Source organism: Phodopus roborovskii, unplaced genomic scaffold (genome assembly GCF_943737965.1).
Source record: "Phodopus roborovskii unplaced genomic scaffold, PHOROB, whole genome shotgun sequence".
Taxonomy (NCBI): Eukaryota; Metazoa; Chordata; class Mammalia; order Rodentia; family Cricetidae; genus Phodopus; species Phodopus roborovskii.
This window is the reverse complement of record NW_026126541.1, coordinates 13,278,817-13,304,442: the sequence shown is the minus strand read 5'-3', so window position 1 is coordinate 13,304,442 and position 25,626 is coordinate 13,278,817. Positions and strand designations below refer to the sequence as shown.

Genomic DNA, 25,626 nt, shown 5'->3' with positions numbered 1-25,626 from the left:
CTTTTAAAGACTATGCATGTGTCATTTCATACTTTATACATAACAGTCCTCACTTTCTGGAGCAAAACCCTTTAATCCCATGAGAAAGTTTGTATCTTCTCTCTGATGATTGTAGGGAGGGAGAGCTGAGATCTCAGGGTTTAGTGTCCCGGCGAATGAGGCAGCCATTTGTAATGTTCACGTTTGTATGATAGTGGAATTTGTGGGTGTCCTGGTTACCTTTAATCTGAATGCTTCCCCTCCCCCAGCTGCTGACAGGCACAGTGTCAAGCCTGGAGGACCATGGCTACCTAGTGGACATTGGTGTTAGTGGGACCAGAGCTTTTCTGTCACTGCAGAAAGCCCAAGAATACATCCGACAGAAGACCAAAGGTGGGGGTGAGCTCAAGTGTATGGGGCTATATTTAAATGTTTATATTTCATTGCCACTTTGATCAGCAGCGGGATAGAACGGTGACCCTGCAGGCTGGTTAGCTTTGGGGAAATCAGTTGATAGGAGAGAAAATGTGTGGAGGGTCAGAGTGGCAAGTCTCTCTATGGTCTGATGGACTGGCATCAGTATCCTTCACCTCAGAGATTCTACTGAGCTTGGCTCCCAGAACCTGTGACTGGCACTCCTGGCTTATTTGGTTCTTCTTTTGTGAGATTAATTCTAGATCATAGAGGTTAAAAAAATCCTACCCTTCCCATTGCTGGTTAGCGTCAAATGCTCACTGGGTTCCTGGGCCATGGAACTAACTTTCCAGGTTAGCTTGGGCCTATAATTAAGGCCCTTTGTTGTGAAAAATTATTTAAGCCCCTCCTGCACCAAAAGAGCAAAACAGCAAAACCAATAGCAGCAGCCATTCTCATGAAGGTGTGTTTTCATTTTGGGTGCTGGGCTTACAGGTGCCAATCTCAAAATCGGCCAGTACCTGACCTGTGTGGTCGAAGAGGTGAAAAGCAACGGAGGGGTCGTGGGTCTCTCTCTAGAGCACTCAGAGGTTTCTTCCGCCTTTGCAACGGAGGAGCAGAGCTGGAGCCTCAATAACTTGCTGCCAGGGCTGGTGGTCAAAGCCCAGGTGCAGAAGGTGAGTTGTTACTAGTGTTTTGAAAAAGGTTATGACAGATTTATATGCCAGGCTGTTGTAGCACACACCTTTAATCCCAGCACTCAAGAGGCAGAGGCGGGTGGAAATCTGTGAGGAAAGGCCAGCCTGGTCTACAGAGAGAGTTGCAGAATAGCAAGGGTTACACAGAAAACCAGAGCCCTGCCTCAAACCACCTCCCCAAAAGATTCGTTTTATTTGTAATTATGTGTGTGGAGTGTGGGTATGTGGGTTGTGTGGTGCTTGTGGAGACCAGAGAGAGCCACTGGATCAGCCTGGAGCTCAGGTTACAGGTCGTTATGAGCTGGCTGGAGTGGGTTGTGGAAACAAACTCCAGTCCTCGGCAGAGCAGTGCACACTCTTGTCCACTGAGCTATCTCCCAGAAATCTTGTAAAGTGTCATTTTTAAATGAAGTATTAATATGCATACGAATAGAGCTGCTGTCAGATCTTTCTGGTCATTGAGTACTTGGAATATGGCCAGCGCCATATGCTCATACAGTACATTGGACAAACTATTATTTTGTTTGAAACTAGCTATGTAGACACCAGGCTGGCCTCAAACTCTGATCTGCTTACCTCTCCCTTCCAAGTGCTGGGTTAAAAGGAGTGTGCCACCATGCCCAGGCTAGTCAAGCTATTATTCAACCAAATCTCATCTGATTTTTTTGTAAAACTAAAAGCTTTCTTTTATATTACATTTTTGGGGCTAGAGAGATGGCTCATCAGTTAAGAATGCTTACCTGGGTTCAGTTCTGGCATCCATATATCCCACTCGTAACAACTGTCTGTTACTTTAGTTCCAGGGGATCTGACCTCCACAGGCACTGGCCTTGCACACACTCATACATTGCAGTCACAGCACTTATACACATAGGCTAAATCTAAAATAAAAATTCTTTTTGAAATTACATTGAGAGGGTGTGTGTGTGTGTAAGCACACATCGTGGTGCAAATGTGGAAGTCAGAGGCCAGCTTATAGGATTCAGTTCTCTCCTCTAACCTGTGGTTTCCAATGATCGAATCCAGGCTGTCAGGCTTGGCTGCAAGTGTCCTTACTCACTAAGTCAGCTTACAGGCTCCGTGTAATTTTTTATACAATGACTGTTAGAAGAGTTAAGGGTACTAATATGGCTTGCATTGTCTTACATATGAACACGAGTGTGTTGTCATCTGTTTATATTTTGAGACAGGGTCTCACTGTATAGATCAAACTGGCCACCGTGTCTTGATCCTCTTGCCTTAGCTTCTCTAGGATTGGCTTTATAGTAGTCATGGTCTCTTTCATTTATTTATTTGTTCTTTCTTTTGGGTTTCGAGACAGGGTTTCTCTATGTAATAGTCGTGGCTGACCTGGAACTCACTCTGTAGACCAGGCTGGCCTCGAACTCACTTGAGACCCATGCCTCTGTCTCCTGAGTGCTGGGATTAAAGGCGTGTGCCACCGCCCAGTTGTTTTTCAGTTTTTTGAGACAGGGTCTCGTTTTGTAGTCCTGAACTCACTATATGGAATACACTGGCCTTGAACTCTGAGTTCTGTCTGCCTCAGCGTACAGAGTGCAGAGTTTAAAGGTGTGTGCCCGCTGGGGGTGGCTGCGGCACACGCTTTTAATCCCAGCACTTGGGAGGTAGAGACAGGCAGAGGCCATGGTGATCTACAGCGTGAGTTCCAGGACAGCCAGGGCTATTACACAGAGAAACTCTGTCTTGAACAATCAAAACAACAACAAAAACTGTGTACTACCATGCCTGACCCTAGTCATGATATTTTCTTTGTTTTTTGTTTGTTTGTTTGTTTGGATTTTTAGACTGTCCCAGGACTCAGTTCTGTAGATCAGGCTAGCCTAAAACTGAGATCTCTCTCCCTTGGACTCCCAAGTGCTGAGATTAAAAGCATGTGCTACCATGCTCAGCCATAGCCATAGTACTTGATGGACACTGCTCATCTAAAGTCAAATGGAGCCAGGTGTGGTGATGCATCTATCTTTATAATCACAGCTCTTCAGAGACAGAGACAGGTGGAGTTTGGGCTATATTATGAATCCTGCCTCAAAAAAAAAGTTGATTAAGCTGGTCAGATGCCTTGTCACCTAGCTAATGGCCAGAGTTCCATCCCTGGGACCCACATGGTAGAGGGTCCAATTCCTACAGGCTGGCTGTCCTCTGGCTCCCACTTGGATGCTGTGCCTGTGCTTTGTGTACTCATTCACACATGGAATAAGTAAAATACGATAAAAAAATCTTAAGTTGGTTTTAAAAGTCAGGTGATATTGGAAGCTCACAGTGAAGAACTGAGCCACCTCTCCTAATGGTGGCAGCTTCTGCTGGTGTCTTCTGATCCATCACTTTGAAGCATGTTTTTCTCTCATTTGGGTGTTGGCAACATAACTGTGGCCTTGTGCATGCATTTGTTTATCTTTTCGAGAAGCTGCTTCCTGGTGGGTGTGAGGTGGCGTCTCATGGTGATTTCAATTGGCATTTCCTCAACAATTAAGTGATTCTCTCGCATCCTCATGGTGATGATGTGCTTGTCTATTCAAAGATGCTGTACTTTTTAAATTTAAATGATTGCTATTGATAATAGCTAGCCATGGGAAGAGAAATGCATAGTTGTATTGTGGAATCCAGTGTTTGCCATAAAGTATCTCTCACATTCCACTCCATCGAATTCTTTTTCATAACATGTTATTTTTACTTCTAGGTAACTGAGTTTGGACTCCAGCTAAACTTCCTTACTTTCTTCACGGGCCTGGTTGACTTCATGCATCTGGAGCCCAAGAAAATTGGAGCATATTCTTCAAAGCAAACAGTAAGAAATGTTCCAGCTAGCTTTTCTTGATTCTTGATTCTTTGGTGTGTCCGTGTCCTGTCTATCTTCAGAGGAGGTCCTAGGAGTTCATGTGTATTTCATGCAGTGAAATACGGGAAATTGGAGGTGACACAAGAAATGACCAGTGGCTAGACTTAGATTAGAGAAGGAACAGCTGCAGAGAGTGGGTAGCTTTTGTCTTTTACTTTAAAGGAAGAATAATTACTATAAGACTTAGTTTGTTCATGTGGGGAAATGTGGCTTCAACAGTTTGGAGGCCGGGTTCCATGGCTCATGCCTATACTGCAGCACTAGGAGACAGAGGCAGGATGATCACTCCAAGTCTAGGCCAGCCAGACACAAACACACCACACACTCTACACTCTGCATCCCCACCATGAGAAAAAGGGTCTGTGCGGGCTGTGTATGTAACTTGTGTTAGAGCACCTACTTAGCAATGATGAGGCCCTGGTTTTTTTGTTTATTTCTTTAAAGATATGTTTTTAAGTGTGTGGGTTGATTGTGCACATGTCTACAAGTGCCTTCAGAGGCCAGAGCATTAGATCGTCTGAAGTTGGAGCTACAGGTGCTTATAAGCTAGGAACTGACTTGGGTCCTTTGCAAATGCTGTGCGTGCTCTAATGGCTGAGCCTACTCTCCAGCCCTATCCTACCCCTGTCCCAGTTTTCCCTGAGACTCTGTAAGTAGTGCAGAATTTATTTTAAATATGAACGCTTCAGGAATTTGCGTGTCATCCTTGCACAGGGGCCATGCTAATCTTCTCTGTGTCTTCTCAATTTTCGTATATGCGCTGCTGAAGTGCGCACAAGTACTGCAGATTTTTAAAAGTTACATTTTATTTGTTTGTTTGTTTATGTCGCAGAGGAAGTGAATGTGCCACAGCACTTGTGAGAAGGACAGAGGACAGCTTGGGGGAATTCACTTCTCAGTTTCTACCATATGGGACCCAGGGCACAAATTCAGGCTTGGAGGCAGATGCCTTTACCCAGGGACATCCACTGAGCCTTGTTGCTAGCTCTGTTTGTTGTCCAGACAGAGTCTGTTGTAGCCCAGGCTAGTCTCTGACTTGCTATGTAGCTGAGATGTGCTTGGACTTCTGATCCTCCTGTTTCTGCATCCATAGTGTTGACATTGCAGGTGTGTGCTAGCACACCCAGCTTAGATCTGACTTCTGGAATATACCAAAATTAAAAGTATACTTGATTAAAACACTTTTATAAGTGGTGGGTTTTCTACAGTTAGCTAAATGTTAAAATTTTGTACAATGAGACAGCCACTTTTGGCTCATGCTTTTAATCCCAGCACTTGGGAGGCAAAGGCAGGCAGTACTCTTTGAGTTCAAGGCCAGTCTGATATACATTGTGAGTTTCAGGACAGCCAGGGCTACACAGAGAAACCCTGCCTCAAAAACAAAAATGAAGAAAAAAATGAATAAATAAAAAATAAAAAAAAATTCTACAATGAACTTGGAGATTTTAGAATGTGTGTTATTTAGAATTTTTTTTTTAAATTCTCAAATGATTCGGTTTCACCTAAGATAGTATTACATCCTTATGTATCTTATAGAGAAAAAATGTTTTAAGAGAAATTAGACATTCCTCGTGTTTTTGGCCAATAAATACTGTTGACATCACAGTGAACTTTCTAGTGCTGTTTTACAGTAGTTATGTTTGTGTGAAGAATGGACACAGTCTGCCCATTTTTTTGGTTTTGTTTTTCCCCAAGACAGGGTTTCTCTAGGCTGTCCTAGAACTCTGGAGACCAGGCTGGCTCCAAACACAGAGATCCCCCTGTCTGTGCCTCCCTAGCCCTGGAATTAAAGGCGTGCGCCATCACTGCCTGGACAGTGTACCTTTTAACCTTGTTGGTCAGGTGTATATTTGGGGCATTTCAGCTAGGCCTTCCCCGTGGTGGCATTGGTGTGATTGATTTGGTACCGAGTCCGACACACAGCACAGTGCCCCTGGGACAGACACTCCATTTGACTTCTCCACACACTGATTCCGGGGCTGCCATCTGTACTCCTGAAGGTTTTAGTACTTCCCTGGTTAGCACATGGTCTGCTCTCAGCTGTGTTATGTGGGCACCTCCTGCTCACTTTGCTCTTTTGTCCAGGTAAAAGCCTGCATCCTCTGCATCCATCCTCGGACCAGAGTTGTGCGACTGAGCCTTCGTCCCGTCTTCCTGCAGCCTGGGCGTCCACTCACCCGGATTTCTTACCAGCAGCTGGGGGCTGTGCTGGACAATGTTCCTGTTCAGGGTTTTTTCAAGAAAGCTGGGGCCACCTTCAGGCTGAAGGACGGGGCCCTGGCCTATGCCCGGGTGAGGATGCTTCTTTGTTTGATTAAAGATCTCATCACTGGAAGGACTTTAGGAAAGATGGGTGCTTTTCTGCTTCCTTCATCCCTTGATATTGATAGTCAGTGTGAAAGGCTGCCCCCTAAGGTCAGAACAGTGACAGTCTGTTGTTTTAGAATGTTCAGTAGCACTTGCTTTGTATGATACCTGGCCAGTGGAAAGAACAGGAATGAGATAAGATTCAGGCCAAAGCTCAGTGGAGCCTTTTGTTTTTGTTGTTAAGATTTTAATAATATCTAATTATGTGTATGTGTGTGACTTTGTGCCTATGGGTAGAGAGCCCAGGGGGGCCAGAACAGGATATCAGTTCCTCTGGAGCTAGAGTTACAGGAGGTTTCGAGCCACCCATCATGGGTACAAGAGCAGTACACATTTACTACTCGGCCACCCCTCCAGTCCCTGCAAAGCTTTTGTTGAAGGGCTATATTTTAGGCTTAGGGGCTGTATAATCTGTGTCCCAGCAACTCCAGGATGTCGTGAAAAATGAAAGCAGCCACAGACAGTGTATAACCAACCCAGCAGGCCCAACTACAATAAGACTCTTCATTTATAAAAGTAGGCACTGGCATATGAGTGTAGTTCATGGACGCATGATCTGGGCTCTCTTCCATGAGATTCTGTGATAGTAAAGGGTTAAGGAGTTGTTTTAACAAAGTAAGCATTATTTTAAAAAATGCTTTTAAATTTTGCTTGCATGTATGCCTGTGGACCTATGAGACTGGAGTTACATGTGGTGGTAAGCTACCACGTGAGTGCTGGGAATTGAAGCTGGGTCCTCTAAAAGAAGCTTTTAACCATTGAGCCATCTCTCCATCTCACGACGTACTCTTTGTAGTGGGTGATAAATGTGTTGTCATCTCAGTGTACTTGGCACTCTGACTGCCTTGGAGTTGTGTTTCTGACTTATCTTCACTTACTTGGTATCTGTAGCTCAGCCATCTCTCTGATTCTAAGAAAACATTCAACCCTGAGGTCTTCAAACCAGGGAGCACTCACAAGTGCAGGATTATTGACTACAGCCAGATGGATGAGCTGGCCTTGCTGTCTCTGCGGAAGTAAGTGCCCTTAGCACACAGGGAGGTGTGTGCCTATGTCTATGCATTTCCACTCCCTCCGGGTCTTCCTGGGTGAGGGTGTCCTTTCTTGTTGGCATGATTGTGGAGGTCCTGAATTTTAGGCAACGCCTTCCTTAGACTGTGTAATCATATATTTTTCTTTCGCTCTAGGTCAGTTATTACAGCTCAGTTTCTTAGGTATCAGGACATCAAAATAGGGGCAGTGGTAAAGGTAAGAACTCAAGCATGCATGTAGACCCTTCTCCACCGTCAGGCGTCCTTAGTCACATGTTAGCTGTCAGCTCATTAGTCCTCAGTGATCCATTGTAAGTCATGTTCTACTGTCTAAAAATGGATATTCCTGTGTCTTCCCTTGGGTGGCTGTAATTAATTTCAAAGTAAAGTCTTCCTACTAGCCCCACCCAACTACACGGAGACAATGGGCCACATGTGTTGGGGTTGGGATTTGGTGGCAGCTGTTAGAGCAGATAGTTAGTTGTGTGCTGTTAGTGAGACACTGGCCCCAGTTCCCACTCCTGCAGCACTTAGCACTAACGGAGCACTTCCTTTTTAGGTGGGGTTCATTCCTTAAGAGACAGTCCCCTCTGAGACACAGGGACACAGGCTTAGCCAGAAAGCCTGGAAGGCTTCGTACATAGGCCTGCCTGAGTCTTGGTTGCAGGGCTAGGATTGGCTTTTACCTACATGAGATTTTGAGGGTGGGCACTGAAACAGACAATGACAACTCTAGTAAGAGAAATACTGTTCTCCAGTAAGAGAATATCATGTCTTTTCTTTGGACCCCGTAGGGCACAGTGCTGGCCATAAAGCCATTTGGGATACTGGTGAAAGTGGGTGAGCAAATGCGAGGCCTGGTACCTTCCATGCACCTGGCTGACATCATGATGAAGAATCCAGAGAAGAAGTACCACCTAGGGGATGAGGTCAAGTGCCGGGTGAGCTCCCCCTCCCCGAAGGGCCCGTGTTTTGGTTATGGATAGATGGGAAGAGAGTGGTTCTAAGCTGGAGTCTCTGCCTTTTTCTGTGAAAGGAGTGTGTGATGTTGGCAGGGTCTCCGTTCCCGAACCCTGGGAAAAGAACAGTGAGCCCCTGGTTTGTGCACTATATTGTGAGTTAAAATACCCACACAGGAAGAAAGCACACACTAGTTGTGTGGCCTTTTGTCTCACGGTTGTGTGCAGGCCATACGCAGTGGTCAGAGCTCAGAGAGAGAGGTGGGGTTTAGCAACAGAATCAACAGCCACTGCCATATGCTGTCTTAAGTCACCATATCAAGTAACTATATTGTCCTTACTTTCCAAGTGTGCCAATTAAAGGGTAGGAAAGCCAAGAATCTGGTCAAAGTCGCACAACTAATAAACGGTAGAACCAGTTTTCAGAGTTAGCTCAGTATGATAATAATGCCTTCTGTACTTTTGTCCATAGTGGAACTTGAACTTGAAAGGATGGGCAAGGTTTGGGAGGTTGTAGAAGAGCAAGAGATATGTTCAGACTCGGAAATAGTCCTCTGATACATTATGTATGAAATTCATAGAAAAACCCATTATTATGTATAATTAACATATACTAGTCAAAACCTTATTTACAAAAATAGCCTAGACCCTGGGAGGTAGCTTAGTGTGTAAGGGTGCTTGCTGCAAGCTGACAGCATGAATTGGATTCCCACCCTCTAACTTCTGCACACATGCACCATGGCATGTCCATGTCCTCTACTTCCCCACATACAAACACACATGCACCATGGCATGGGCATAGCTCCCACTCCCCCTGACAACACACGTGCACAATGGCAGGTGTGTGTCCTCCAACACAAACATAAATAAGCAATAAACCTAGACTATGCCACAAAAACATTAGAGGTTTTCATCAAATACCTAAATCCCTCAAGAAACTTGTTACAAAAAGCAAGTGTGATACTATACAAGTACGCAGCATAGGGCCTGTTGTGTTTGGGCAGTGGGAGTTCCTGGTTCTATTCTGCCCTGGTACCGATAGTTGAAGCCAGTGCCTCCTGTGTGCTAGGCATGCTGTCCCACTCAAACATACTATTGGCTCAAGCCAAGTTTTCTTCTGTTTACTGTATTTCATTATAATTGATACATAAAAGGCAGTCATTACACATTGGTGCAATTTTTATGTCATAAGGTTGAGGAATTTAAAACAGGTTTCTCAACAGGCATGGTGATGGCATGCCTTTAATCCAGCACAGTGCTTGGGAGGTAGAAGCAAGTAGATCTCTGTGAGTTTGAAGCCAGTTTAGTTTACAGAGTAAGTTCCAGGACAGCCAGAACTGTTTCCACAGAAAAAAGGAGGGAGGGAGAGAGAAATGAGGGGGAGAAAAAGAAAGAAAGGGGTTTTCTCTGTTTTCAAGGTAATTGAATTGTTCAGTCTTAGATTATAACTAATAAATAATAAATACCACTCACACATTAACAAGATGGGCATAAGATGTATCATTGTTAAGTTTCTAAAAACTGCTGTAAAAGATCACACCGTGTGTCTGGGGAAGGGTTGTTAGTAAACACAGCAGCTTGTGAGAGACAGGAAGCACATTTGAAATAGAGATTTCAATGCTTTAGGTAACCATCCTGCAGGAATCAAAAAAAAATCTATAGCTGAGATTATCAGAGATGAAAGGCTGTTAATACCCTGTATCTATTCCCTAGGTTTTGCTCTGTGACCCTGAAGCCAAGAAGCTGATAATGACCCTAAAGAAAACCCTTGTCACATCCAAACTACCTGCCATTATGTGCTATGAGGATGCCAAGCCTGGCCTGCAGACACATGGTGTTATCATAAGGGTCAAGAACTATGGCTGCATTGTGAAGTTTTACAACAGTGTGCAGGGGCTGGTGCCCAAGCATGAACTCAGTGACCAGTACATTCCTGACCCTGAGAAGGTCTTTTACACTGGCCAGGTAACTCTGTCCCGTACAGGTCTCTTACCCTTAGTGACTCCATGAACACAGTGTTCAGTGGGGCAGTGGCAGATGGCTGCCTTCTCAGAGGAAGAGAGCACTCACCGGAACCCAGATGACCCAGGCCCACCACCTGCTAGAAATGACTCAGGTTCTGTAATGAACCACAGATCTTCACATCAGGCTGTCATCATAGGAGTAGTGCTGGAAAAGTGGGCTTGGCTTTCTCTTAACGAACTTCTTAAAACTTGAGGCTTACAGCTTGAAGTTATTTATGTCTTTTTTAGAAAGTTGGCTTCTTCTGGGGCTTTTAGTGTAGCCTCTATCATCTTTCCCCTGCCTTTGGATCTGACCCAAGGTCCCTGCAGTGCTCATTCATGAAGGGCACTTTGCTGTAGGCCCTGAAGGCCTGCTACTACCAGAGATGGCCAGACACATGTGATTTCTCACCAGGTGGTAAAGGTGGCAGTGCTGAACTCTGAGCCTTCCAAGGAGAGGCTGCTCCTGTCCTTCAAACTGCTGAGTGATTCAGAGCCAAAGAATGATAGTGTGGAAAGCAGTCAGAAGAAAGGAAGAGCTGTCAACATCGGGCAGGTACCTGGTTAAGTCATTGTCTTATGACGACGTCCATGCTAGAGCAGTGCTAGATCCCGTGGAGGAAAAAGATGGCCCTGAGATCCGGGGCCCGTTTCCTGCGTGCCTTGCAAATGGAAGCCGGCATGGGAGGAGAGGGTTCTGGCATGGCTTTGTCAGTCTCCTCCCTGATTGCTGAGGCGGGGGTGTGGGTGGAGATGTGGGGTCGAGGGGAAAGTGCCTTTGCCTTTAGCCCTTTGCTGATCTCTGGGCTCTTTGGCCAGGACAGACACTAACTAGTTTTTACCTTCTGATTCTGAGCAGTTGGTGGATGTGAAGGTTTTGGAGAAGACCAAAGATGGGCTGGAGGTGGCCATCCTTCCCCACAGCATCCCTGCTTTCATCCCCACGCCTCACCTGTCGGATCATGTTGCCAACGGCCCACTGTTGCACCACTGGCTCCAGGCAGGTGACACCCTTCACCGCGTTCTGTGCCTGAGCCAGGGCGAGAAACATATTGTATCCTTGACTAGCATCTGGGGCTGGGGAAGGCCATTGGCACCTGGGTGGGAAATTCTAAACCAGAACTGGGAGGGGAAAAAAATCAACTATTTGAGTTTAAAAATGCTTCTGTAAGGACAAATTGATGACCAGACCAGTGTCTAGAAAGCAGGGACAGGCCCAGGAAGTGATGCCAGGAGCTGGGATAGGGTTAAGGCAGTTACCCAGAAAGGTTCTCCCTGTTGGGGTATAGGGCACAGAATGGCTCTCTTGATTGCTACTCGTGGGTATTTTTCAGGACAACACTAGCTTGTATTACTAAACATAAGATAAACTCCCTAGGGCAGCAGGGTAGAGTGGGCTTCAGTGGGGGACTACATTGGCTAACCCAGCTGTCGGGCTGTGGGTCTGTGCTGTGTCCTGTTGGCAGACCTTCCGGAATCTGGAGAGGAGTTAGCAGGAAGACAGAGATTGTGATTGTCCGGTGTCGTGGACGATCAGTAGCTCCTGAGGGCAGCCCCAGTGACCTCAGTCAGGTCCTGCCTGACAGCTTGGCCTCTCCCAAGCTCTAGTGAGCTGCCCCTGTTGTGGTTCTTTCCCCGGAGAGATCTAGGGACATAGCAGAGTCAGTGGACTAGGAGGAGGGGGTGGAGCAATAGAGACTTCATTTGTCTTCCTGGAACGTTCTTTAATCAAGTTCCACTAGCTTCTCTGCAGGAAGCCAGCTTTGGTCTCCACAGTAGAAGGAGGCCAGGACCCCAAGAGCCTCTCGGAAATTCAGCCGGGAATGCTGCTCATTGGCTTTGTGAAGAGTATCAAGGACTACGGTGTGTTTGTCCAGTTCCCTTCAGGTCTTCATGGACTGGCACCCAAAACTGTAAGTCAGTCCTGTGCACAAGGGCCTTTGGAAAGGGAGCTCAGGCTCATAGACCGCTGAGCTGACAAGCAGCAGGGGACTTCAGTGTTTCAAGGGGGCCCAAGGGACCCACTTAGGGGGAATGGCATGAAGCCACTGGGAAAGGGGGGCACATAGCTGACGGGCTGATCTTTCTGCCTGCTCTGTATCCTCTAGAGAAAGGGACCTCTGTCTTTCTCACAGCAGGGTTAGGGTTCGGGACAGTGACAGTGGCCTTGGTAGGTGACTCTTTCCATTGTTAAGAGGTCTGAACTTGTGTTTATACCATGTTCAGACTAAATTTCCTGTATAGACCAGTGTAGTTTTTAGCGCCTGCTGTAGTTTTTAAGGAGCGGAGGCACCAAAATATCCTTGGAATTACTTCTTTCTCCTCTGTGCCATTGAATTCAAGCTTTGCAGATGGGAAAGGATCCTAACATTTTCTTAAGTGGAACTTCCCATGCCTGCTGGGCCATAGACAAATGTATGACAACTCTGAACAAGCAGCACAGGGCGTGTTTGTTGTGGAATATTTGTTTAACTAGGCAAAGATGTTTATGCTGCATTTAACTATGTGAAAATGTGTTGCATTTGTGTTAATTAAAGTAAACCTGAGCTCAGAGAGGTGGGGTTAGCAGCTAGTTGACAGGGGCCGTGTGGAATTAGAGAGGCTTCCAGAGTTGGCAGTAAAGAAGGAAAGTTAGCCAGTTGCTACCCTTATTCTGCTAGCATCTTAAAGTGCAGCCACAGTGGCAAAGGTAAAATAGTATTTGGGCACCCCACCTTGGACACCAAAGGTAGCAGGCTTTCTTGGGCCACCAGCCTCCAAACCATGACTTGGAGACTCATTAGGATTGTTCTGTCTTAGCTTAGGCTTTTTTCTACTAGCTAATTTTTTAAAAACTTAAATCAACCCATTTCTATTAATCTTTGTGCTGCCCTAAGGCTCGTCCATCCTGCTTTCCTGCTTCACCCACACACCGTGTGTGTGTCTGGCCCCTGGCTGGCAGGCTCCCCCTTTCTCTGTGCCCATCAGCCCTGCCTATCCCTCCTCTGCCTAGCTATAGTTAGCTTTTTATTAGATCAGTCAGGTCCCTTAGGCAGGCAAGGTGAAACAGCAGCACATCTTTACATAGTTAAACAATTATTCTACAATACAAACAAATGTAACACATCTTTATTTAGTTAAACAGATATTCTATTCCACAGTGTTGTCCTTAGCCTGAATGGTATTAGTGGACAGCTACTTTCCTTTCCCCATTTTTTTATTCACTGTTTAGATCATGAGTGACAAGTTTGTAACCACTCCAAGCGACCACTTTGTAGTGGGTCAGACGGTCGTTGCTAAGGTGACCAATGTGGACGAGGAGAAGCAAAGGATGCTGTTGTCTCTGCGGCTGTCAGACTGCAGTCTGGGGGATTCGGCCAGCACCAGCTTCATCCTCCTGTGCCAGTGCCTGGAAGAGCTGCAGGGCATTCGCAGCCTCATGAGCAACCAAGGTGGGGCCCGTGGAGTGGAGGCAGGACTTCCGCAGAGGATGAGTTCCGAATCGGAGTGTGTGCTTTCATTGCACATGTTGCTAGAGTGACGTGGGGGCTTTCTATAATTAAAAGACAAGGCAACCCTGGTGCGGTTTGATGAGGGCATCTCTCGCGCCATCTTAGCGGGCCCTTTCTTCTTTCTCCCTTTCGCGTCTATTCCTCTCTCTCTGTGTTACTAGATAGTGAACCAACCTACGGTCCCGATTAAAGAAAGAGTAGCCATTCATAAAGTAATCATTGCATGTTTATGAAATGAATACCCGTTTACTACTCAGATTAAGATGAAGGTCTGTCTGAATACTTAGTGGGTGGTGGTGGTGCTCTCCTTTAATCTCACACTCGGGAGGCAGAGGCAGGCAGATCTCTTGAGTTTGAGGACAGCCTGGTCTACAGAGTGAGTTCCAGAACAGCCAGGAGGATACATAGAGAAACCCTGTCTTGGAAAACAAAAACAAAAAAACAAACAAAAGTTATGTTTATTTGTGTGTGCACATGAGAGAATATGAGTATGCTGTAGTGTACATATATAGTTCAGAAAATAATCTGTGGGAGTTGGTTCTTTCCTTCCCCAACTGGGTTGCAAGTATTGAACTCAGGTCCTCAGGCTTGACAGCAGGAGCCCACTGAGACATCTTACTGGCCTGACACTGTTTTGTTTTTGTGCTGGATTTGTTTTGCTGAGACAAGGTCTCACTGTGTAGCCCTGGCTGTTTTAGAAGTCACTATGTGTAGACCACGCTGGCCTCTCACTCACAGAGGTCTGTCTACCTGTCAGTCAGGTCTGACACTGGATGGTTTGCTGGAAGTGAATTACTCCTTCAGTCCCTCTGCTCTGAGATTCCAGCACGTTCCCAGAGGGAAGGAGTGCTGAGAGCCCTTCACTAATTCCCTGCTCTCTTGGGCCTTTGACAGACTCTGTGTTGATCCAGACACTGGCTGAGATGACCCCAGGGATGGTCCTTGATGTCATGGTACAAGAGGTGCTGGAAGATGGTTCGGTGGTGTTCAGTGGAGGTCCGGTCCCTGACCTGATCTTGAAAGCCAGCAGATACCACCGGGCGGGTGAGTTTGTTCATCATGGATTGGTGGGAGACCATGGGCTTAATTACAGACTTTCCGAGCTCATACAGTGATGAGCTGATTCAGTTGAAGTATACTTACCTTGTGTGAATGAAAGTCAAGACTGTTGATAGCAGGATAAATAAGCAAGTGTGGATCTTGTGGTGATTAGTGTCAGTGCTCAATGTAACAGGATTGAGAACTGCCTGGGTCTGCCTCTGGGCATGCCTAGGCAACGGCAACAAGGCTACCTTTCTCTTAATTGCAATGGGACAGCCTGGGCTCTGAAAGGAAAGAAAGGGAACTGTTTTGCTTTCTGCCTCTTGACTGGATGCAGGGTGATCCGTGTTTCCAGTCTCTGCTGCCCTTCCTTCCTTCCCCACCGTGGTGGACTGCACCGTGAACTGAGCCGGAACTAACCCTGTCCCCCAGAAGCTGCTCCGTCAGAGTATTTTATACAGCAGCAGGAAACTCAGACAGAAGAGCCTTTACTGTGTTCTAAGTTGGGATTTTATGTTATTAAGTTGCATAAATGAAGACCCTCTCCAGTCCTACCTAGGTGTGGTAGACCACCTTGGTTTTTCCCTGAGAGCCATCTTTGCCCTTCGGACTGAGGGCCTGGGAGAGCTACCTTCCCTTCCCCTTCTCGCAAAGCTGACCATACTGTGCTTGGTTCTGCCCTGCAGGGCAGGAGGTGGAGTCTGGGCAGAAGAGGAAGGTTGTCGTCCTGCATGTGGACGTGTTGAAGTTGGAGGTCCATGTTTCCCTTCACCAGGACTTGGTGAATAGGAAAGCTAGGAAGGTAAGCTCACTTACTGTTCCCGTCTTTACGGCTTTATGCCTCGACTTCCACACTACACTCACACAGCTCAGGGAACTTGTAGTTTTACCTCTTGGTATAGCTGATAGGACAGATTTTCATGCTGGTTAGGGTGACAGATTTATGATCTCCCTATCTTTAGGGACAATCAGGTATTCTACTGAGTAAGTAGGACATACATAATAGGGAGGGTAAGAGCTCTGACCAGACAGACTGGCAGGTATGTGCCTGGCCAACAAGAGCCAGACTGTTTGGCTCCATGCCGTTGTTATCAGAGGACTGCCTGGGCCTAATGTTGCTAAATGGACATTTTCTTCCACCCCTGCACCAACCCCCACCTACCTCTTTGGGTTTGAACTCAGTTCTGCCTTGGCTTCTCAAATGCCATTCTTGTTATGGGTGTGTACCATATTTTAAATAAATGTTGAAGCTCTTGTAAACTTTTTTTTAAAGTCATCTGAAACAAATAAATCAGGTCTGGGCATTTCTCATGCCCAGGTACCATGTCCATGCTTTTCCCTTCATGTCTCTGTACCTTTTTGTATAATGATGTAAGAGCTAAGTGTGGTAATGCACTCCTTTAATCCCCAGAGGCAAGTGATCTCTGAATTTGAGGCCAGCCTGGTCTACAAAGCAAGTTCCAGGATAGCCAGAGAAACCCTGTCTTGAAAAACCAAAAAATACAAAGAATAGGTTTAAGGAAAATCTCAAAATCTGTAGATATTTTGTCTGGGTAATAATGTACAGGTTGAAGCTGGGTGTTGGTGGTGCATGCCTTTAATCCCAGCACTTGGGAGGCAGAGGCAGGCGGATCTGGTCTACAGAGTTTGTTCTAGGACTGGCTCCAAAGCAATACAGAGAAACCCTGTCCCGGAAAACCAATAATAAAAAATAATAAAAATAAAATAAAAATAAGTGTATAGGTTGTGTATTGCTTATTCAAAATGAAATGCTTGGGACCAGAAATGTTCCAGTTTTCAGGCTTTTGTTTTTGTATTTGTGTTTTGTTATTTGAATCAAGTTTTTCCCTCCATGGTTTGCCTTCCCTTCCTGAGTGCTGAGATTATAGGTGTATGTCAGCATGCTAGGCAGCTTCAGGCTCTTGAATTTTGGAATATTTACATAGACATTACTTGTTTAGTATTTCTAATTGAAAGGATATGAAGAAACCTGAAATGTAAAACTTCTCAAGTCTTGTATGCTAATAACTCTCAAAAACTTGCATTTGGAGGCATTTTGGGTTTTAGATTTTTTTTCAGTGAGATATGTTCAGTTTGTATTTGATCATTATCCCAAGCATTTTTTGTTGCTGGTTGTTTTTGTTTTGAAAAACTTTCTCATGCGTAGCCCTAACTGGCCTAGAAATTATTAAGTGGCCCCTGAACTCTGTGATTGTCTTACCTCAACCTCCAGCCGTTGGCATTACAGGGATGTGCCAACATGTCCGGCAGTCTCCCTCGGTGTGTGGTAAGGTCCTGCCATCTTACCATCCAAGTAAAGCTTAGGTTCAGAAGAGCATGAACACAGTGAGCTCCCATGAATGACTCCTGCCTCAGTGATGTAGCAAGTGCTGCGGGCCTGTGGCCGGACCAGTCAGTCTTAAGACCACTGATGGTCCCCTGGCTGTGCATCAGATTCACCAGAATAACTCCCACAGTTGAGAGTCACTAGTTCTAGGATTGCCCTTAGGAATTTACATTCAAACCAAACCAAAGCCAGGTGTGATAGCACACATCTGTAATCCCAGCACTTGGGAAGCTGAGGCAGGAATATTTGAGCTCTGTGCTACCATGGACGACATAGCAAAACCTCATCTGAAAGAAAAGAACTGATGGGTTGGGAACTGAGTGTTGCAGGAAGGGAAGCCATGTCTGTGCCTTCCAACTCAGTCTCCTGGGTGTCGGGTTCTTCACACGCTGCCATGTGGAGCCATGCATAAAGTAACCATACTGTGTGAGAGTGAATAGGACTCTTCCCTTTTCCAGCTGAGAAAAAGCAGTAGACACCAAGGCATCGTGCAGCACCTGGAGGAGTCCTTTGCCGTGGCCTCCTTGATGGAGACTGGCCAGCTTGTAGCTTTCTCCCTGATCTCTCACCTCAACGACACCTTCCACTTTGACTCTGAGAAGCTACATGTGGGACAGGGTGTGTGTCTCACCCTCAAGACCACAGAACCAGGGGTGACTGGTCTGATTTTAGCTGTGGAAGGGCCAGCTTCTAAGAGGACCAGCGGACCAGCTCGGAGGGATTCAGAGACAATTGATGACAAAGAGGAGGAAGAGGAGGACTCGGATTTGACTGTGAGGACTAAAAAGAAGCATGGCCTGGCTATTGGGGACAAAGTCACTGGGACCGTTAAATCTGTGAAGGCCACTCATGTTGTTGTGACTCTAGAAGATGGCATAATTGGCTGTATCCATGCCTCCCGCATTCTAGATGACGTTCCAGTGGGCACCTCTCCTACAACCACCTTAAAAGTTGGGGAGAAAGTCACTGCACGGGTGATCGGTGGGCGAGACCTGAAGACATCGAAGTATGAGGTTTTGGGAGACTGGGCTAGCTTTGAGGGAAGTGTGGCAATTAGGGGAGGAAAGGGAACATAGGCAAAAATTAAAAAGGTGCATATAAATATTTTCTCTCAGTTAACTAAAGGGCAATCAGTCAGAACCTTTAGCTTATTGCTTTTAAATATAGAATGTAGTGGTTAAAGGGGTTAAAGGGTGGATTTAAAGTTAGACCTGGCTTTGAATTATTTCCATAATTTGTAAAGTGGTAATAATGGCCTAGCCTGCATTGGAAAGCCGTCTGGGAAAACTGAGTAAGTGAGCATGTATGTTGCCTGCTTAGTAGGTTGCTTCCTCATAGCTCCTCCTGAGGACTTGTCAGCAGTTCTTATAGTACACCCTCCATGGCACATCTTTTATTTTTATTATTTGTGTTTGCACACTTGCATTCACAGGCGCGAACATACTATGGCCAGTGTATGGCAGTTAGAAGACAACTTTCAGGAGTCAGTTTTCTCCTGTCTCCCTGAGGAATCTTAGGCTTGGCCTAAGGTGGTCAGGACTACACATGAGCCATCTTAAAGGCCCCTGCCTTTAAATCTTGTGTGTTATCACAGTAGAATTTCTTGCTGTGGCAAGAAAAGAAGGAGTTCCCAAATAAATACACACATGGAGTCTTATTCTTTCTCATAAATGCCCGGCCTTAGCTTGGCTTGTTATTGTAGCCAGCTTTTCCTGCGTTATCCTATCTGACTTTTGCCTGTGGGCTTTTCTCTTTCTCTATTCTGTCTACCTTTCTTTACTTCTTTCTCTGTGACTCGCTGTGTAGCTGGGTGGCTGGCCCCTGATGTCTTCCTCTCCTTGCTCTCTCTTGCTCCTTCTCCTTCCAGATTTCTCCTTTTTATTCTCTCTGCCTGCCAGCCCCACCTGTCCTTTCTCCTGCCTCACTATTGGCTGTTGCCAATAGTGTTTTAGATAGGCGAAGAATCACAGCTTCACATAGTTAAACAAATACAACATAAAAGAACGCAACACATTGTTGCAACATTAAATAAATATTCTAGAGCATAAACAAATGTAACACATCTAAAGTAATATTCTACAACAGCATGCTAATTTCAAGAAGTAAGCATAGGATCTTCAGTAAGTCATTCATCCTTTCTAGACCTCTAGAATGAAACAGTCTGTCAGTCAAATCTTTTAAGGCTCTGATGTGATAGCTTTTAAAGCTCCTCAGGGAGGCCTTTGTCAGCCTATTGCAAGTGTGAGGGGAGGAGGTGGTGGTAATCAGTTTGGCATAGGGGGAGGCACAGAGACCCTGATCTGGGATCTTTGTGTTAGCAGAGAGTAAGGAGTTATTTGATCTCTCTCTCTCTTTCTCTAGGTTTCTCCCAATAAGTCACCCCAGGTTTGTTCTGACCATCCTGGAGCTGAGCATTCGGCCAAGGTGAGGGAGACCCTGGCAGTGGCCTCAGGGAAAGAATGCTGGGCTTTGGAACCAATAGCCCTGTGTTCTTCCTGATCCTACCAGGGTTAGGTTATCTTTACCTCTTAGGTCTCCTTATTTCTCTAGACACCAAGTTTGTGTGTACAGGAAACTAACTGCCCATCTCCCTTTTCCTCCCTGGAGACTCTGAACTCATCAGAGCATGCCTACATTTCCAACTCCACATCTCACCAAGGAGTACCACAAGGAAGGAAAGACTAGCTGGCACCCAAGGGCTCATGTTACCTCACAACTGAGCCTCGGCTCCTGGCTGCTTTTTTTTTTTTCTTCTTCTTCTTCTTCTTCTTTTTTAACACACCCCCTGCCCAGGCTAGTTAGAGGTTTAAAAGCTAAAGTAGGCATAGAGCAATGGTTCAGCCTGTGGTGGTGTCAAATGACCCTTTCACAAGGGTTGCCTAAGATCGTCAGAAAGCAAAAATACAGTCACAAAGTGGCATAGATTCTCATACCTGAAATCCTAGCACTTAGGAGGCTAACACAGGAGGATTGCCACAAATTCAAGGCCAGGCTGGACCGTAGAGTTAGAGCCTGTCTCAGAAAGCAGGAGGAGAACGTCAACATTGCTGCAGGTTTACTAGTCAGTGTCTTAACAAAAAGAACATTTCTGCCCTGGACCTGAACTCAGTAATTCCTGCAGTAAGCACTGTAGCCAAGAATAGGTTTTCTGTCAGCATTTGCAGCTTCACTGCTTGGTGACAGAAAGCTGATGTGTGTGGACCTTCAGGTAGGTTCCCTGGTGAGTGTGAGTGACATTGTGTGGGAGACTGGGGGAGGACCGTGGGCCCTGCCTGCCATGCTGACTCCTGTTTCCAGGTTGTAAGCATTTTAACCTGCAGGCCTACTCGTTTCTCCTTCACCTATAAAAGACCCAACCTTTTGGGGTTGATGGACCATCAGTAAATGATGCTGAAGACATGTGACCATTGTGCAGGGTCACCTGGGATCTGACAGGTTGCCAGTCTTACATCAAGGGGTGTTACAGAAAGACTTTCAGGATAACTTCTAAGGAGCAGGGTCAGGGCATTTCTGGGAAGGCTTATGTTTGAGTTAGAGGGTGATTTCTGGGACATTGAGTTTCATTTGTTGACCATATTTTTGAAGCTTTAAACTCAGCCCATTGATTTTAGATTTGCTGTATTGACCACATATTTTAGTTTACTCAGGTTTACTTAGTTTTGCGGATTTTTTTTATTGTATCCTCTAGAGTCTTTGTTGTGGAAAATGAAAGGCCTTCACCATGCTAGTGATTTTAGTGCAGTAGCTTTCTCTTTGCCCTGTGATGTTGTGTTTTTTAATTCGCAACATTTAATTAATTAAATGAGGTCAAGTCATTTATTTGAACGAAGGGTAAAAATCTCAAACTAATGGGTACTGCCAAGTGACTGTCAGAGTAGGCTGCAGCACAGACTGACTCTGGGCCCTCTGCTGAACAAAAGGCCCCTAACCACTGAGCCAGCCCTCCAGCTCCCAGTGCTTATGTTTTAGAATTGGTATTTGGGAGTCAGGATGAAAAACATTTGAATGATTCTGTATCTACTTACTCAGTGGCATGATAATTCTTCATTACAATTTTATTTTTGAAGAGGTCCATCTGCAGCTGATAAAAGAAGTCAGTAGAGGTCACTATAGACCCCCAGTCATTCTTGTGTCTTGTAATTAGTGCTTCAGGAACACATCTAGGTCTGTGACCTCTGAAAGCTTTCTTTTCTTTTCCTTTCTCTCAGTAGTAGCTATTCAAAATGAGTTATTGAAGTTTATTCTTCAAATGTAAAAATTTTTTTGAATTAAGTGTGTGTGTGTGTGTGTGTGTGTGTGTGTGTGTGTGTGTGTGTGTGTGGTTTTTGGGGACACGGTTTCTCTGTGTAGCTCTGGTTGTCCTGGAACTCACTCTGTAGACCATGTTGGCCTCTATCTCACAGAGATTCACCTGCCTCTGCCTCCAGAGTATTGGAATTAAAGGCATGTGCCACCATACCTATTTCCTTTAGGTAAAGACTGGCTTTTATTAATGCACTTCCTGCCCTGTGTGAGCTTTCTGTGTGTGTCTGAGCTAAAAAAAATTAGTTTTTTTTTTTTTTTTTTTTTTTTAATGTTTTTTCAATGGATGGTTGTTGCTGAAGGGGTAGAATGCTTACCTGGGATGGGCAAAGACCTAGATTCCATCCCTAGCACTGCTGAAAAGAAACTTCTTGGGGAGATCTAATCATTTAGAGTCAGTTTAAATGATAGTAATTTATCCGATGAAAGTGCCAAACCATACTCATTCCCAAAATGAAGGTTTACAATTAGGTTTGTTTCTGATCTTCCTTAAAATTACAGAAAAATTCTTAATCACAGCAAACAACCCTGAACTCAGGCCACTGTGCTCACCTGTAAACATTTCTTTTGGGAAGGATGACCAGCTTTTCTGGTATAAAAATGTTTCTTCATTTCATTAGCACAAATGCATTTTTTTTTTTTTTTTTTTTTTTTGCCAGCATCACTTACTATTACATGGGTGAGTCTTGTCTTGTTTTAGAAACTATTCGAGTAGGTAAATTGGGTTAGCAATTCCTCTTTTTTTTTCTGTTTGTTTAGTGATGCATGGATTGACAAATTTCAGATCGCATGCCCTGTCATGCCTGAAAATAAGTTGATAATGGTAGCTCAGCGGAGGGCAGAGACCTGGTTTTGAGTTAAGCTCTGACTTCAGCTCCTGGCCCAGCAGCAAAGAGTAAAGTTACTGTGAATGCTACCTAATTCACATGAGATTGCCATCAAATTCATTGAGGTTTTTGCGGGAGGGCAGACTATAGCAAAAGCTAGAGTATGATGGGAAGAGAGAGAGAGAGAGAGAGAGAGAGTGTGTGTGTGTGTGTGTGTGTGTGTGTGTTTGTCTGGGGGGAGGGGTGCAGTTTGAGACTGGGCTCATCTGTGTAGCCCTAACCATCCTAGAACTTGTTCTGGAGACCAGGCTGGTCTCGAACTCAGGAAGATCTGCCTGGCTCTGCCTCCCAAGTGCTGGGATCAAAGGTGTTGTGCTAGAACTACCTAGCAATAAAAATGTTTTATTTATTAAGTTTATGAAAGACTCATGATGTAGTTCTCTGCTGGTTTATATATAGGTTGATGACTTGGAAGAGATGATTAGTCCCCGGTTGGCTATTGAGAAGAGTCTGCTTTAAGGAGAAAGTTGACCATGAGAGTCAGTAGTAGCAGAGCCCCTTCCAATCCTCTGGTCGTTTGAGGGAGGCTCTTTCAAGCTAGAATCTACCCTGCAGCTGGCTCACTCTGTGCTTTGCCTTTTTTGCAAACAGTGATTTGAAGAAGGATGACTACAGTGCTCTTAATACTCACTCTGTAAGTCCCGTGGAGAAGACCCAGCCATATCAGGACGGTCAGACCGTGACTTGCTTCTTCAAGAAGGTGAGCCGTTGCTGCCTTCACTGCAGGGCTGACCCTCCTCCAGAGCAGCCAGAGCAGCTTGGGTGAGACTAGAGTCAGACTGCACTGCGCATTGTGCATCATCCTTGCGCAGGCTGAGGGTGATGATGCTTGGTCTCTAGGTGGGACCAAAATAAAGGAGTGGTGGCAGGGAGCACATGTACCTCTACTGCTCTTTCTCCCTTCTGTGTGTGTCCTGGCTGCAGCCCCTGACTCCACGGAGCTATCTGCAACCTTGAAGAAACGTCTATTCAACTTAAGTTTGAACTGAGAGCAGGAAAAATGCAATGTAGAGGGCTACAGAGATAGCTCAGCAGTTACGAGCATTTGCTGCTCTTCCAGAGGACCCAGCCTCTGTTCTCAGCTTCCACCTGGTGGCTTACAGTCTGTTAACTCCAGTTCAGGGTCTCCAGTTCAGGGTCATCCTCTTCTGACCTCCCTGGGCACCAGGCATCACGTGCTACACATACATACATGCAGGCAACACACACATAAAGACAAATCTTTTAAAACTATATGTTATGGAGGAAAAGGGTGAAAGGACTAAAATTTTTAAAGATCATCAGAAAGGCAGCATGGAAGTTTCAGGATAAGCACAGACAGTACCAGATGTACCAAGCAGTGAATTGGTTGGGAATGAACAAAATAGGTTGATGCAGTGGCTGCCAGTGTCCAGTCTTTAATGACAGCAGCAAAGTGACCAAGTTATGGCCTGTGTGATGAAGCGGATGAGTTGGTGTTAATCTAGGGATCCCTACTTTTATGTACTGACGCACCATTTGAGACGCTAACAGGCCAGCTGCACCTGGCTAATGGAAGACATGATGAGCTGCATCAGACAGCGCTGATACTGCCCAGAACCAAGTGGACTTGTTGCTCCAGGTTATGGCAGGCCTTGATCTCAGCATAGAGCTGCTGCAGGGCCAGACCACTCCACAGCATGTGGCCTTGGCTGAGCAGGGTGAGCTGTCCAGAGACTGACTCACCTTTGATACTAAGTCTGATTGGCACTCTGAGATTTCCCATGCTTTCCGTTAACAAAGTCCAGTCTTTCTCCACTATTTGGAGGTTTTGTTTGATTGATTTTGTTTTTGAGACAGGGTCCTTGGCTGGTCTAGAACTCACTGTGTAGAGCAGACTGACCTTAAATTCATAGAGATCCTGTGCCTCTCCCAGTGTACCACCACACTCAGCATGGAGTCTCTTCATTGTTGCCAGCCGTCTTCCATAGTCACTAGTGTCTGATTCCTCTAGTCATCCCCGCCTGTAGGCATTCATAATCCCCAGATGACTTAGCGTAGCATAGACAGTTGTTCGTGGTATTTTTGTACATTTAGTAACCCAGTCAGTTACCATCACAACCATTTTTGGTTTTCCTCCTGTTGATATCATGCTGGTTCCTGTACCTGGTTTGCCTGTTTTCCTTCTGCCTAGTACCCTTTAGGGTCAGCATCTACCATCTTCCCTGATTGTTGATTGCCAGTATGTTCCAGTAGCATTTGTATTTTTTACATACTGCTTAAAGCTCAAGTATAACCTTGAAGGCAGGGCTTGGCTTTTATTTACCACTATTAAGAAGTTATTTTATACAGTGGCTTCTTGGTAAATATTTTATTGAGTTGAAAGTTGGGGTATAAGACAGGATGAGGTAGTGAGAAATAAAAATCTACATTGATTTAGAAATAAAATATTAGCCCCTGGAGATGGTTAATTGTCAGGGAGCAAGTGTAGAGGAGGGTAGAGGTTGGTGGGATTTGTCTTAATGTGTGTGCACGTCTTCAGCATGTTCTTTTGTTGTCTGTGCTGAAGTCCCAGGAAGGCATTTTCTGCTGGGCTAACCAAACTAGACTCTGGCTGAAGCCCATGAGATGTGGAAGTGGTCAGGCCATGATTGCATTAGGATGGATTCCTGTCCCTGGGGAAATGTGGGGTTGGAGCTTCGCAAGCTTTTGTTCTTAAGAGAGTGTATTTTACTGGTGGGGGGTAGCCTGGGATGCTCTTACATCTGCCCTGTCCCCCACAGTACAATGCAGTTAAGAAGTGGCTGGAAGTAGATGTTACGCCAGACATCCGAGGGAGAATTCCTTTGTTGCTCACCTCCCTCAACTTGAAGGTCAGTGTCTGAGTAATCCTTGGAGAAAAGACTCAAGAGTTTCCATGGGGTACAAAGAGCCCTGAGCAGATGTGGGGTTTGGAGGTTCGGGAAGCCTTTGCTATAGAGACTGAAGTGTTAACTTTTTTGGGATATGCGATGTTTTATGGGAACATCAGAAGGGTTTTTCTTTTTTAATCCTTCCAGGTTCTGAAACATCCAGAAAAGAAGTTCCAGGTTGGACAGGCCCTGAGGGCCACGGTGGTCGGCTCAGACGTCCCCAAGGCTTTCTTGTGTCTGTCACTCATAGGTGTGGAAAGCAGCAGTGGAAAGGGGTGCGCGAGAGGGGCTGGGGAGGTCTTCAGTCCCTGTCTGGTTGAAGGAGAGCCTTCAGTGGCCGGAAGCCAGCAGAGAGCTTCCTGGGAGTGGGTTGTTTGGTT

The 25,626-nt window shown here is 45.5% G+C and overlaps 1 protein-coding gene and 1 non-coding gene across 2 annotated transcripts in view; one reads left to right on the top strand and one right to left on the bottom strand.

Annotated features, from left to right (window-relative positions):
* The window catches only part of Pdcd11 (programmed cell death 11), a 39,756-nt gene that overhangs the window by 4,175 nt on the left and 9,955 nt on the right, over positions 1–25,626 (top strand). The window contains exons 5-23 of the mRNA XM_051200000.1: positions 249–372; positions 889–1,070; positions 3,790–3,897; positions 6,034–6,240; positions 7,207–7,331; positions 7,503–7,563; positions 8,141–8,287; positions 10,019–10,270; positions 10,724–10,864; positions 11,168–11,362; positions 12,051–12,221; positions 13,520–13,739; positions 14,694–14,843; positions 15,527–15,642; positions 17,646–18,193; positions 19,549–19,611; positions 22,968–23,076; positions 25,118–25,207; positions 25,394–25,496. Of these exons, the coding sequence (XP_051055957.1) occupies positions 249–372; positions 889–1,070; positions 3,790–3,897; positions 6,034–6,240; positions 7,207–7,331; positions 7,503–7,563; positions 8,141–8,287; positions 10,019–10,270; positions 10,724–10,864; positions 11,168–11,362; positions 12,051–12,221; positions 13,520–13,739; positions 14,694–14,843; positions 15,527–15,642; positions 17,646–18,193; positions 19,549–19,611; positions 22,968–23,076; positions 25,118–25,207; positions 25,394–25,496 (3,112 nt within the window). The remainder of the gene's footprint in view (positions 1–248; positions 373–888; positions 1,071–3,789; positions 3,898–6,033; positions 6,241–7,206; positions 7,332–7,502; positions 7,564–8,140; positions 8,288–10,018; positions 10,271–10,723; positions 10,865–11,167; positions 11,363–12,050; positions 12,222–13,519; positions 13,740–14,693; positions 14,844–15,526; positions 15,643–17,645; positions 18,194–19,548; positions 19,612–22,967; positions 23,077–25,117; positions 25,208–25,393; positions 25,497–25,626) is intronic.
* Positions 4,618–4,722, bottom strand: LOC127233580 (U6 spliceosomal RNA). Its single transcript, XR_007835481.1, has one exon. It is a non-coding gene; the product is annotated as a U6 spliceosomal RNA (small nuclear RNA).